The sequence below is a fragment of the Biomphalaria glabrata genome, chromosome 8, assembly GCF_947242115.1.
Source record: "Biomphalaria glabrata chromosome 8, xgBioGlab47.1, whole genome shotgun sequence".
Classification (NCBI taxonomy): Eukaryota; Metazoa; Mollusca; class Gastropoda; family Planorbidae; genus Biomphalaria; species Biomphalaria glabrata.
The window spans coordinates 38,183,210-38,197,807 of NC_074718.1; the positions used below are offsets into that span (position 1 = coordinate 38,183,210).

The 14,598-nt window shown below is 33.9% G+C and overlaps 1 protein-coding gene across 9 annotated transcripts in view; it reads right to left on the reverse strand.

The window, feature by feature from the left end:
* The window catches only part of LOC106053387 (E3 ubiquitin-protein ligase MYCBP2-like), a 76,927-nt gene that overhangs the window by 7,310 nt on the left and 55,019 nt on the right, over window positions 1–14,598 (reverse strand). For 5 of the 9 annotated variants that reach the window (XM_056037494.1, XM_056037495.1, XM_056037497.1 and 2 more), the window contains 16 exons: window positions 13,149–13,847; window positions 12,466–12,673; window positions 11,624–11,820; window positions 10,375–10,536; window positions 9,860–10,000; window positions 9,078–9,221; window positions 8,425–8,454; window positions 6,775–6,819; window positions 5,732–5,822; window positions 4,578–4,711; window positions 4,036–4,101; window positions 3,712–3,840; window positions 3,341–3,460; window positions 2,754–2,897; window positions 1,612–1,863; window positions 628–899 (listed from right to left, as the gene is read on the reverse strand). In XM_056037494.1, the coding sequence (XP_055893469.1) occupies window positions 628–899; window positions 1,612–1,863; window positions 2,754–2,897; window positions 3,341–3,460; window positions 3,712–3,840; window positions 4,036–4,101; window positions 4,578–4,711; window positions 5,732–5,822; window positions 6,775–6,819; window positions 8,425–8,454; window positions 9,078–9,221; window positions 9,860–10,000; window positions 10,375–10,536; window positions 11,624–11,820; window positions 12,466–12,673; window positions 13,149–13,847 (2,834 nt within the window). Of the gene's footprint in view, window positions 1–627; window positions 900–1,611; window positions 1,864–2,753; window positions 2,898–3,340; window positions 3,461–3,711; window positions 3,841–4,035; window positions 4,102–4,577; window positions 4,712–5,731; window positions 5,823–6,301; window positions 6,326–6,774; window positions 6,820–8,424; window positions 8,455–9,077; window positions 9,222–9,859; window positions 10,001–10,374; window positions 10,537–11,623; window positions 11,821–12,465; window positions 12,674–13,148; window positions 13,848–14,598 lie in introns of all 9 variants that reach the window. The other 4 variants (XM_056037501.1, XM_056037499.1, XM_056037496.1 and 1 more) reach the window with 3 other exon arrangements.

The window sequence follows — 14,598 nt, forward strand, 5'->3', positions numbered from 1 at the left end:
ATAAAAGTAAGCAAGGAGTCAAATAACTATGTACAATTATTTTTGTTATTGAATATTACAACAGGAAGACTAACATACTTACAAGTTTCTTAAAATCTCAATGACAGCCTATAGTAAATATCAAACGCACTCTAAATATCTTTTGACTGTATAAATATATATTTTTTTTTTTACCAAGGTGAATTAATCTTGTTTAAAAAATCCATCAGCGGCATTTAAAAACTTAGTGAAAATTAAGGTCAGATTTTCAATCTTTGAGCGCTATGTCTAAATGTAGGGGTACACTTGTATGGGCCTATATAAAGAGAAGTTTATCAGCACAACTGCATTGTATCTAATAAAAATGGGTGTACAAAAAGATTTAAGGTTCAAAACATGACCTCCTCTTGCCACACCAACTTTTCTAGCTAAATTCAGAATATTTAAAATGTTTTTGAGATGTCTAGTTCTCTCAATGATGTAACACTTAAGAAGTATGAAATGATAGCTAACCTTGGAGTGTTAGTGAATAGTAGAAGGAAGGTTTAACTTTGTTATTGATAGTTGTATAACAAACTGTTCAATACTACAGATTCTTCTTATTTTATTTTTATTTTACTTTTCTGTAGTACTGAAATTTTCACTCACTTGGCCGAGTCTTCCAAACACTGAGACATGGTCAGTGTGGTGCAGACTTTGGAGGGTCCAGAGCTCTTGATCTTCATCTGAACATTTAGAGACTTGGCCACGCAGGCCAGGAACACATCCAGGATGCCTGGGACATCTGGGTCAAAAGTGGACTCCCCATGGGACTCCCCAACAATATTGTAGTCTGGTGGAGGAAGACTGGGAATGTTTAGTATAGGAGCAAGAACCTGAGGCTTCACCCATGGAAGAACTCGGCGAAAGATGATAGTTATCTGTGAATACAACAAAGTTAGGGAAATGTTAGAGCTAGTAGAAAGGAAGGAATGTTACAAAAAGAAATGCATTTTTCTAACTGAAACTTTTAAAGCCTGAATATAATGCTCTATAAAGTAAATCCTTTAATGGCTTTTCTGCTTTTGTAACCAAAACACAAAATTATATGATAGTCTATTTTAAGTTAAAACGTTCATAAATATAATTAAGCTTAATTAGGACACAGAAAAAAAAATGCTAATAATAAACTGGAGAGTACCATGAAAGGAATGGTTAGTGATGGCTGAAATGATGCAGAGACAATTGGATCAAATTGGAGAAAGCTAGCTGGTGTAAGAGACTAGCTACTTTATGGATTGCAAGAAATCATAAAATTAACAGATCTACTAAGTAGGATCTGCCCCAAAAATATTTCAGTGACCGATGGAAAACACAAGAGAGAAAAAAATGACAGTGTGAAAGAAAAAGTGAGAGTGAGAAATATGTAATACTGTATTGTAACTGAATATTAGGGTAACTAATTGTAAGGACTTTGTTAATGTCATTATTTATAAATCTGTAAACTAATAATAGCTGTATTAGAAATCCCATTCACTTTTTTAGAGTAGTGTGACACCATCACATTACATGAGAGCATTAATTGGCCTGTTATTGATAACTACTATATACACTGTTATTAATCACAGGGAGAGGGTCCCCCAACAAACATACTTGTCTTTGTGTCCTTGGAGTGGAAGTGTGCAGAAGGCTGAACAGGTCATGAATCAGGTCCAACTGCTGTGCCAGGTACTTTCTGCCCACTGATGACCCACTGAGAGCCACAACCATGGAGACCAGCTCAAAGCAGTAAACATCTGAGCCGTGGACGTCTTCCATGGTATTGGGGTTCTGCAGAGAGTGAGCCCATTCTTCCTTCATCTTGATAGCCTCCTTCCTGATGCCCTGCACAATGTGGTTACACACCTACAAAAAAATAATAAACAGAAAATATAGCATTAATAACCAAGAAGAGACAGTAAGACTGCAAATTGTCCCAGTGTTAAAAACAAAGCTCAAATTGTAGGCCTACTCTAAATAAAATACAACAGGCATTTATCCATAAATCCAATAAATATTTTTTTCTTTTTGGTATTTTATTTGTATTTGAATTACAAGTAGAAAATGATGCACATTTTGGTCTCAACAAGGATAACACTTTAAAAAATCTTAACAAGGATAACACTTTAAAAATCTCAACAAGGATAACACTTTAAAAATCTCAACAAGGATAACACTTTAAAAATCTCAACAAGGATAACACTTTAAAAATCTCAACAAGGATAACACTTTAAAAATCTCAACAAGGATAACACTTTAAAAATCTCAACAAGGATAACACTTTAAAAATCTCAACAAGGATAACACTTTAAAAATCTCAACAAGGATAACACTTTAAAAATCTCAACAAGGATAACACTTTAAAAATCTCAACAAGGATAACACACAAATATCAATAAGGATAACACTTAAAAAAGACACATTGATCAAATTCAGACATTTTTGCAAAAATTGATCAATATCTCTTGACTGTAAACTATTAACATCTAATACATTGCTTCACAATGACAAGATATTCTTTAAGAAATTTTTAATTGCACTAGAGTGTAGATCCTTAAATACGTAATCGAAGACTGCCCTTCATTCATTCATAGCGGAGAAATCAATTTCTTTTAAATTTCTATCATAAAAATCTAAAAATCTTTTGACTTTATTTCCTTGCTTATTTCAGCCCAAGGCTTTAGACAATAATTCTTAGATTAATTTGACTTGTATCCTCTATCTAAACAAACAAATCTATATGTTTAATGACTGACCTGTTTCTGCATGTGAGACAACTTACTCCTGCTGAACAAAATGCTGACCATATGCTCCTTCAGGTCATTGTCCCCATCCACTTTATCCTTCTTGTCCTCTTCAGTCTCACTATCTTCTGGGCTGGTCACCAGTTTACCAAACACCTAGACACACATACAAATTGTACAGTGATGTCATTTAAATTCTTCTTAACAAATTGAGTTGTATTAAGATGTAAGACAAATATGCAGATTTCCATGAGGGAGATTTTTAACATAGAATCAGGAATTAGTAGAATGATGCCTAAACACATCCAGCCCATGACACAATGCACTCTAGCCCCTCAACATTTATGACAACAGTGAATGATGTAGCCGAGCATAATGTTGTTCCCTGAAGATCAATTCCATTAGAGTCAATTTTATGTGGCAATGCATCTGTTAAAAATTAATATGGCCCCCTAGACGTAGAAGGTTAGGCACTGACTAACTCATGTCTAGTACAGTTCCTAATTGACTCAGAAATAAAGCATGTGTGTGGAAGTGGAAGATATCTAACCATACATAATACTTTTATCTCAAACATGGCAGCTAACAAGATAGTTTACCTGTGAAGTAAGAATCCTAAAGACTTTCAGTGTCTCTGCCTCACAGTTCTCTTGTTGTATCTGTGCTGCACCTTTCTTCACTTCCAGCTCTGTGTCTTCACCCTCAATGGAGCCAAGGATCTGAGAGCATAATGAGATTTGAATTCAAAGTTCCATTTCACATTCAGAGTTCAGTTAAAATCAAAAACTAAATTTAAGTTTAAACAGTTAAACAAGGTGATTAATATTAGAGAATTAATCAAATAGGTTTATTTTTACTTTGTTTTACATCAGTTGAACAGTAAAGTCAATTATAACTTTTGATATTTATTATTATTGATTACACATTTTAAAAGAAACAGTGATTTCAGAGTGATCAGCAAGCTATTTACTTTAAGTTGTCGTAGCCTCAAGCTCTGATCTGGACCCTTGAGTTCTACAGTCAGATGTCTGGTGGGAGCGTTGGTTGAAGCTGGGAGCTGACAGTTGACCCAACCACAGTGTCGTACATCAATATCAACCTGATGATGTTTCAACCCAAATTTTAAAAAGATAGGTTTGTGACCAGGGCTACACATTAGTAATACCGGTATGTTCATATTAAGTTTTAAAAAAAAAATTTAATTAAAATCCAAAGGTAACCAAAATATCAAAGAACAATATTGACATTAAACTAAACATATCTGTAATGTCAGGTCCACACTAAAGTGGCATACCTGTTTAATTTTCTTTAAATCATCAGCTGAGGTACCAGCACTGAAAGTCAGGTTGGACACTTTGTTCTAGAGACAGATGAAATAAGGACAACTTTTTTATAGACGTTGAATTCAGAAATATTATCAGAAACATCAATCCATCATTAGAAAAACAAAGTTATGTTATTACAATGTTTTTAAAGCAAATAAAAGGGGATCTAACATTTGTTACATTTCATCTAATTAAATTTTTGTCTTAAATTGCATGCAACAACTTTCTATACTTATCTATTAGCCATTTTTTTTTATACTAAATTTATTTTGAAAGCTAGGGATAAGTCTGACTTCTGAACACCTATTTACAAAAAAGCACTAATAAAAAAGCTTGTTAGTTATTCATAGCTTAGAAAAGATGTATAACTACTTACTGATCTCAGAATCAGTTCATTGTATAACCAAATCCTTTATTTTATTTTATTAATAAGTAGCTCCTACCTTACATTTAAAGAATATGTAAATACGTACTAAGTCAACTGGAAGTTTCAATAGCAAGCATCACGTACCCCTATGTCCCTTATGTTATCAATGTGCACATATATTACACTGGGTGTAGTTTTACTGGAGCAGGTGATGGTAATAACTTTCATTTTATTGCGATCTTCATCACCACTCTCCCAGAAGGTTTCAGTGGAGTTATCTGATAAATGGAAATAATTGAAACAGTGAAGTTTTTAGATGAATGGAAATAAATAGGAACAGTGAAGTTATTAGATGAATGGAAATAATTGAAACAGTGAAGTTTTTAGATGAATGGAAATAAATAGGAACAGTGAAGTTATTAGATGAATGGAAATAAATAGGAACAGTGAAGTTATTAGATGAATGGAAATAATTGGAACAGTGAAGTTATTAGATGAATGGAAATAATTGGAACAGTGAAGTTATTAGATGAATGGAAATAATTGGAACAGTGAAGTTATCTGATGAATGGAAATAATTGAAACAGTGAAGTTATTAGATGAATGGAAATAATTGAAACAGTGAAGTTATTAGATGAATGGAAATAAATAGGAACAGTGAAGTTATTAGATGAATGAAAATAGACATTGGCACAGTCGAGTTATCTGATGAATGAAAATAGACATTGGCACAGTGGAGTTATTTGATAAATGGAAATAGCTTGTTGGCATTGGAACAGCAATTCACAGGCACTGTAAAAAATCTTTTAATATAAATTTAGTTTTAGAAATAACAGTCATGAAGTCTAAAGTACTCTACACAATATATCAATACATGAAATCAGAACTCTTTGATACAGTCTTAATATTTTAAGAACAAGATAAGTCTCTTTCTTATTAAACTTTGGGTCCACTAGTGAAGCCTGAACCTTGCTTAGAGAAAGGAACTGAAGGTAGATAAATTGTGATGGTGGATGGTATAAAAATGTGTATCCACCAAATCTGAGAGTTCTGAGACAGAATGGTCTGAAATGCTTAGAAAATTCAGCTTAAATGAGGTTGTTGTTTTTTTATTAGGAATTAGTTTTGAGCCAATATTTTTTATAGATTAAGATGATTTTTACATGAAGCATTAAACTTCTCACAGGCATACAGATCTTCCTCTCCTCATAATGCCTAAGTCTATACATATAATGATAACTCAGCTTTGTAAAAATGAATTGTACATTCTGTTCAAATTTTGTATTTGTTTTCCAGACCTGTTAAGCTGCCAATCATAGCTTGCCTACTGGAAGCCTTGAAGTCAGTCATTCCTGTGAGATCCTTTAAGCAATGCACTTTGTGAGACACCTGCTCAACAAACAAGTTTATATAAATATATCAGATCATTGAGGTCCAACCAAAACTTATAACACTATAACATTAAAAGTACATTGAGCCAAACAATCCACACTACATTGTTAATATTGCCAACTATAAAAAGCACATCACTCTAGCCCCAATGAAACAAAAGTTAACAAATTGATACTTTTTATATTTCTGTATTTCTTAAATGTTTGTTTATTAATGGGTTTTTTTAATACCAAAATCAAAATTAAAGTAACTTCTATTTTTTTTCTTCAATTTGAACTTGAGACAATGAAATATCTGTCCAAGTCTAGTAATGTAAATTGAACAGACAGAATTAAAGAACTAATGAATAGTATAAAACTGAGTTCAACAAAAACAAATAAAATCAAGACAAATTTCAAAACTTAAAACATGTAATAAGAAAATTAAAAAACACACAAAAACAAACATAAATGAAAAGAAGGATAAAACATTGTTACTTTGTTGAGTAAAAACATCTTACACTGAAAATAAACTACTTTGTTAGACAGAATTAAAAATAAATAAACAAAAAAAAAAAAAAACAAGCACATAATTATATTTACAAAGCAAAAAAAAACAAACAAACAATCGTTTGCAGCTTGATGCATTAAGAAAAACATAACTTCTTCACAGAGATGGAACAAAACAAATTAAAAGGTAAATATTGTCAAGTTGAGGACAATGTATCCCATCATTATTGATTTCGAAAAAAAAACACCAAAGGACTTTGGACAGAAAATAAAAATTCAAAACATTTTGCTAGAAAATCATAAAAACTGTGGAAGGAAAATGGATTACAAATAGTTCAAATTTTTAACTCTGAAACAGTACGTCATGAAAACCAGTATTAGAAAGTTTGTTATGCAACACAACTAATTATTAAAAAGAGGAGTTAATGAGAACTGGAAAGAGAATGTAATGTGATGCTTACAAAACAATATATGTTACTTCTCAATACATTGTGATAAAAAAATGGCTTGAAAAAAAAATGTGGGAAAAAAATGCAGGAAATTAAATCAAGCATAAAATTGTTGAATTAGTGGCACTGCAAAAATTAAATGCAAACTTACACAAAATGTACTAACACTAAGAATTATTTATGGAAAAGAATTAAAACTCGAACAGCCCAACCAAACTCTGACTGTGCAGAAACAGAATATAGCCTAATCTGAATATTTTAATGATTTTAAATGCTAATGATTATTAATTACAAAGAAGATTTGCTATCCATTTCAATTTTGATAAATGCAGAAAAAGGATAAGTTATAAGATGAAAAAAAAAATCCAATCAGGTGAAGCCCTATAAAATGAAAGGGGGGCTATATTATTTATAGTTGATTTCATTCGTTATCACTTCTTATTGACTCTTCATATATTTACGAAGCAACTAATACATTTCTGTTCTAATCATCAACAGGCTTTTTTTTTCTCTTCCTTTTTTCTAAAGACAATGAAAATTCAGACTTTAAGTTTTGACAAATTGTAACTTATTTTTCAAAAACTTTTTAAAAGATTTTACACACTGTAAACATCTATCTAGTTGTTAATGATATAGTCAAGAATTTCACTGTTTATTGCAAATGTCATTTTCAAAAACCACTTTGAAACAAACAAAAACTCAATACATTGCTACTGTCAAAGAGAAATTGGAAAATATTCTCCCTTATCTTATAATTTACTTGGTATGTTTAAAAAGACGATCTTTGTATTACCAGTGTTGCTAATATAAAAAAAAAGTAAAGTTCCCCTTTCAGACCTTGCGTTCTATGGGGCAGATGATGTCAAGTTCATCTGTTTCTGTGGCCCACAGTTAACAAGGGTGTGTGTCATGTGGCCAGCACAACGTCCAACCGCCTTTACTTTTCCCCAACTAACGGTGGACTCAGAGGCACCCAAAATCCCAAAATTAAAAATCCCAATCTTCACTGGGATTTGAACCCACGATCCCGGTTCGAAAGCCAAACGCCTTACCACTCAGCCACCGCACTGACATAGTGACAATAATGCTACATAATGTGTACTACTTTTTTTTTCACTGTTTAGTCTAGTCAAAAGTGTTACTAACTTAATGAATAATGCTACATGATCCTCATTAGTTTTAAATGCTCCATATACTTTTCAATGAAAATAGGTGTGCAGGTCAAATACCATGGAATGACTCAGGGAAATTTGATATTGAGTTTGAAATATTTTAAAATCAGATATTGAGTTTGAAATATTTTAAAATCAGATATTGAGTTTGAAATATTTTAAAATCAAACAAAAGGGTTAAAAAAATTGTTTGTTCATATAATATCCATTTTGTATTAAAGATATTATTTAAAACAGATATGAATATAAAGGTATTAATGAGCTCTAAACAAAAAGAGAAGATGATAGTTGTCTCTTTTTTACTAGTGTATACAAATGTTTTCTATAAATTAATCTAGTAAAGCTAGTAAGGACACAATTTAAAGAAAAAAATCAGGGACAGATGAACAAAAAAAAATAGAAAAAAAACAACAACCAAAGTTGAAGCACACTATTAACTTTAAAAAAAAAAAAACAACTTAAGACGGAGAAAGGAATAAAACAGACTCACCGAGTCACAAACAGACATAGATCTTCTGATCTACAGGACAAAGTCAAAACATGCAGGTCAGTAACTATTGGACTGGTCAAACAGTTCGCACACAAGATCAAACAAAACAAAAAATCTTTGAAAACTCTACAATTTACAGACAGACCTCAAATCTATTGCTCACAATTTTCCACTGATCATAAATTTTGATGTATTTAGAGCTATACAACATATAGCAATTCATATTAAAAACAAAACAAAAATGAGTTTAACTTTATTATCACTGTATATTACATGTATTTCCCCCCTCCCCCTCCCCCTTTTCCAAAAAAAAAAAAAGTAAATTCTTTCCAGGCTTCAAAGGCCTGATCCTATAGTTACATATTCTTTTTGCTGCTGGTAAAAATCAAGCTTATCACAGCTTTAAAACTTTGTTATTTTATCTCAACTGTTACATAAAATAGATTAAGTTTGCATTAAGTGGAACAAAATTTTAAAAAATTTAGGATGTTGGGTCTTCTACTTAATTCACATAGCCACGCAACTAAACATACCATGCTTAAGAAAAAAGCAAATTTTATTCAAAGACAGGTGCATGTTTTTATTCAAAGACAAACTTTGTACATGATTAGATTGCATCATTCAGGTAAATGTATTGTCAATGAAGATCTTACCATGGATGAATCAAGCAGTCCTTCTTCCGGCTCCTCCTCTGACTTGCTGAGGATGCGACTGAGGTTACTAAACACATGAGATTCATGGAGGAACTGGTGGTCTGATTGCATGAACTGCAGGCAGTAACACCTGACAGCCATTTGCTGCAAAGAAATAAGAAACAAATGTAGAAGCATATTCAAACAAACCTGCTTCAATTTAGACAAATTACAAAACTATTGTTGCAATCCTGCCTTAGGACGGTCCCAAGCCCAGCTGAAAAAGGAGGAGGTTTGGGCGTAGGGCTAGCTACCCTACCCTGTAGAAAAACCACTAGCTACAGAAACACAGAACAGCAAATCAACAGACGTCATGGACCTGGGAGAGGATGGACCTCCAGCTGGAATGTTTATGATGCATGCCTGGAGGAACCTTGTTGGTGGCCTATGCCCCAGAAGGGACCACAGGCAGAGATGAGATGATGAAATGAGATAGTTGCAATCAAAAGCAAGAAGCAAATAAGAAGATTAAAAAAAAAATTCTAGAAATATTTTAAAAAATAATGTCTCATGAGCAATAAGCTTGAGTGTTATAATAGAAAAATCTTCTCTCAAATCAGCTTTTCTTTACAAGTGAACTTCTAAGTGAAATTTGTTTGATAAAACTTGCACTTATGTTAATGATTACCAACCTGTGGTGTTTGATTACCAACCTGTGGTGTTTGATTACCAAGCTGAGGTGTTTATGATTACCAACCTGCGGTGTTTATGATTACCAACCTGCAGTGTTTATGATTACCAACCTGTAGTGCAGAACCCATCGGCAACAGCATCATAACATCACTGATAGTTTGCAGCAAGCTGTGGAATGTCTCCGGCAGCTGAGCAGCAGCTTTACCAGCCACAATGATGTCAGACATGGGATGGTCACAGATTGGAGTGTCCTGCATACAATTCAACCATACAATATGACTGATCATTACATAAGAGAAAATTTAAATTAATAAGGATACTGTACCTAAAACCATTAGTATCTAATCCCATTAAAAAATTTAATATTTTTTTAATTCTAAAAAATGTTTAAAATTTTAAACCAAAAAATTTGGGGAACATGTCCACCATTAGTTTACTATATAACTTATGTAACTTTTTGCTTTAAATGAACATATTAAAGTGTAGTGTTATTCTGGTGCAGCCTTGTGAGATTACATCAAAGCAGAGTTATCTTATCTTAAAATCTATAAAAGAGTTTAACTTGATGTACTTTTAAAATGTAACTATCTTAGCATAAGCCAAAGAGATGTGAGTTCCTGTTTACCTCCACGTCCTTCTTCACATCTTTCTTCTTATTCTCCTCCCCCTCTTCCTCCCCAGCCTCAACATCCTCATCTGTGTTGGGAACCAGAGAGTCAACAAAGAACCACAACAGATCATGCAGACAGACCTGCTGGACCACACTCCTGATGAGCCAGTTCATTGCCTGGGGAGACATCACATTTACTTGAATGAAAATAATTATTTCTGATTTTTGAGTCTATAGTGAGAATGACTACCAAGCGTGGAATACATTCAACAACTCAAGGATTAACATGTCTATAAAGATACAAGCACCCATACATATTGGACTATTGGCAGGACTTGTTCCTTAGTGATATCAAGGAAATGCACATGGCAGCTGTTATCAAGGTAGTGCACATGGCAGCTGTTATCAAGGTAGTGCACATGGCAGCTGTTATCAAGGTAATGCACATGGCAGCTGTTATCAAGGTAATGCACATGGCAGCTGTTATCAAGGTAATGCACATGGCAGCTGTTATCAAGGTAATGCACATGGCAGCTGTTATCAAGGTAATGCACATGGCAGCTGTTATCAAGGTAATGCACATGGCAGCTGTTATCAAGGTAATGCACATGGCAGCTGTTATCAAGGTAATGCACATGGCAGCTGTTAACAAGGTAATGCACATGGCAGCTGTTATCAAGGTAATGCACATGGCAGCTGTTATCAAGGTAATGCACATGGCAGCTGTTATCAAGGTAGTGCACATGGCAGCTGTTATCAAGGTAGTGCACATGGCAGCTGTTATCAAGGTAGTGCACATGGCAGCTGTTATCAAGGTAGTGCACATGGCAGCTGTTATCAAGGTAGTGCACATGGCAGCTGATATGAAATGAAGTTAGAAACTTGGTGAAGGAGGAGGTTGGGACTTACACCAAGCATTGAAGGAGAGATGACAATTGAAGAGGAAAACTCATTGTAACAGTGCAAATACAATTCATATATAATATAGTTATAGAATGCACTAAAATAAATTAAAATAAACAAAAATAGAAACATATATTACTTTTATTGGAACTGGATTCATATTTTTTTTAAAAGTTATAAAAAACTATTATCAGTAAATATCCAGACAAATGCTGTATTAAATAACTAGAGGTTTTTAATTTATATTCACTAGCTATGGCATTAAACATGTCTTTCACATTAGACATCAAGCAAAAACAATGAGGTTATGTTTTATTGTATAAAAAAAACTATAAACTTAAAGTTAGGATGTAGCAGTTACCTGGAGAGCAAAAACTCTGCACATAGCTTTGCGAAGAGCCTGTTTCATGGCCAGTTGCAAGCCTTCAAGATCATGGCGTTGGACAATGAATTCCATGACTGGCCTTTCCAAAGTCTTCCCACCATTGCGTTTTTCCACAGCAGATATCAGTCTTGTCATAGCAACTGATGGGTGCTTCAGCAAAGAAGCACCACCATCTGTTGATGTAACAATTTATTAGGCTCATACTAAATAATGTTTAGCGATCTTTTAATTATAAAGCATGATACACAATAGTTATTAAAAGGCCAACATTTGCTGCATGATAAACAATTGCATAGAATAATAGTCCGTTTCCCTTCAGACCTGATGACTGTAGCATAAGCAAAGAGCTGATCACATGCAATATTCAGCATAGAAAAGCATTCAGCCAAATTTGTGAAACAAAAATTTATGGCTCCTTCTATTTTGGAAGACAATGGATGCACCAGATAAATTGTGAATATGTTTTTTTTAAGTCTAGGTTTATGAGTCAGATTGAAAAACAAAGACAAGGCAGCTATTGTATAAACATAACAATAACAAAACAGGTTTCTATTTTAAATTCCTTATCAAGATGTAATTAGACATGGGCTGGGCAGACTGCTGAACAGTATTTTAATCCACCCGTGCAGGAACAAATTAAAAAATATACTAAAAATCATCAGAGTTCTAACAATTTAAATTGATTAGGTGGTAGTGATGTCCCTTTCTGCTGATGTATTGGTCAAAATGTAAAGATGAGAAAACTGCTGACAAAATTTTTCTGCTACACCAATATTCTTACTCCATAACAAAAAATCTTCCCTGTGGAAAATGTTTACCTGTGACACTGCCACTGTTATTCCTGCGTCTTGAGGAGACTGACACGGCCCGAGAAAAGACAAAATCATTCTCATCTTCATTCTCTGTTACGTACTCAGAAACACTACGATGAAAAGCTTTCTTGTGACTGTCCTGTTCATTCTCAGGGCTGGTGCTGGCACTCTTGGTCATTGGCTGCTTTTCTAGCATGGCTCTTGTGTTCTCATGCTAACAAACAAGCCAAAAGATTATTATACAAGAGATAGACATTGACTGCAACTATAAATCTACATTTAGATTAAAAAAGACTGACTGACTAATAATTTAGCTACATACAATCAAATAATTCAAGACTAAAACATTAATAGGCATTGCCAAAGATAAGGGGAAACTTAATTTTCATATTATATCATATCAAATGCAGACAAATCTTTGTCTGCTTGTGGTCTATCTAACACACTGTGACACTGGAGTTGGGATACAACAATAGGAATACAAAAATATGAATTTTCTCAAGTATAGTAATTGCATAGTTCAATAAAATTATTATTTACCCTGGGTTATTTAGTTCTATATAAGCTTAATGTTGTTTCCAGAAATGAAAGTTTAGCAAACAATTGGTTTTGCTGTTAAATAGCTTAGATCTCCTCATACCACATGACACACACTACTATAATGAAACACCTGATGCTGAGTGACTTACCTTGAGGGCAGGTAACAGCTGGGAAAATGGTCTTGTATCTTGGCCCAAGGAACCTGACCTTGCCAAAGGACTATGGCGAGGCTCTGTTGGCAAACGAGGTCGCTGCAACTGTAAGTTAGACCGCTGCTGTGATGCTATGCTCATGGAGCCTGACCTAACAAATGATCTATCCTGATCTGCAAAGAAATCCTCAGCAAAGGCAGAGTCTGAGTTGCCAGCGTTGTGAAGGTTTAAATACTGGAACGGAATAGGGGGGAAAGGATCTGGTTCTGCCTCACTGACACTAGGCAGGTACATGTCAGTCGTGCGGGGAAGTGACAGAGGTCTGGTCTTGTTGTGAACAGGGAGTGTCAGGCAGGAAGCACTAGCCAGCTCAAGCAAGAACTGGGCATTGTTCTTGAGAATGTGATGGGGCTCCAAAGGGGTCAGAAAGTTGTATGGTTTGCTGGCGGCGCTGGAGCTCTTCTTCTTGCCCCTTCGCACCTTGTCTTTGGACGGCTTCTTCTCCTTCATGTACTTCTCCCGGCACTTCTCACACATCAAGTACCAGGAGCAGTCCCCTATGCCCCCTTCACCGCAGTTTCCAGCCCAGCCCCCTCCAAAGTTCCCACTGGAGTTGTAGCCCTTGCCACTGGCATGCTTGCCGCACCCAGGATGAGCCTGACGCATGTGGTAGGTAACTGGATGGGGAAATATACCCTGAAACACAACAGAATAATATGATAAGATTTTTAATTCTTTCAGTGAAAACAAAATGATTATTCATTCTGCTTGGCACAAAACTAAAAACATAAAGACAATAGCAAAGACTAAAAACTATTTCGTTTAGTGTAAATCATTGTGATGAAGATTTGTAGCATTTTTACTTAAATATTTTCAACATAATTAATCAAGTGTGTGTACAGTTTTAATTAGGACTTCCAGAAAGGCATGGAATTCGACATTGATTACAAATAAATTAAATAATTGGTGGAACTAGTTCTACTGTACAATGTTTGTTATAATTGTTGAATTTTCAAAGTGTGTTTAGTTGCAGAATTTTTTTGATGAAGATTTTTTTTTTAAATATTGTGAATACCAGTATTAATACATATTACTGAATGTTTTAAATTAGTGAAATTTCATCATGTAATGCTCATTCATTTAGGTGGCTTCAAGAAAACTTGAATAACTACATATTTTTTCACACTATAATGTCATTATATAATTCATCATAGATTTCTGTTTCATTCAACAGGCCATCCCCAATTTCTGTAACTCAATCTTAGCAATGCCAGAGAATGACTAGAATCTCATAATTGCAATAAGAATAATAATAAGCCTTATTAGAGCACAGAAAATTAGTTTTGCAATAGAGTATTTTGCACACTCCACACTGCTTAAAAATAAACAGACAATCTAAATGCGCATATTGTCACTAAAAATACATTTTGAAATATTTTTAAAAACT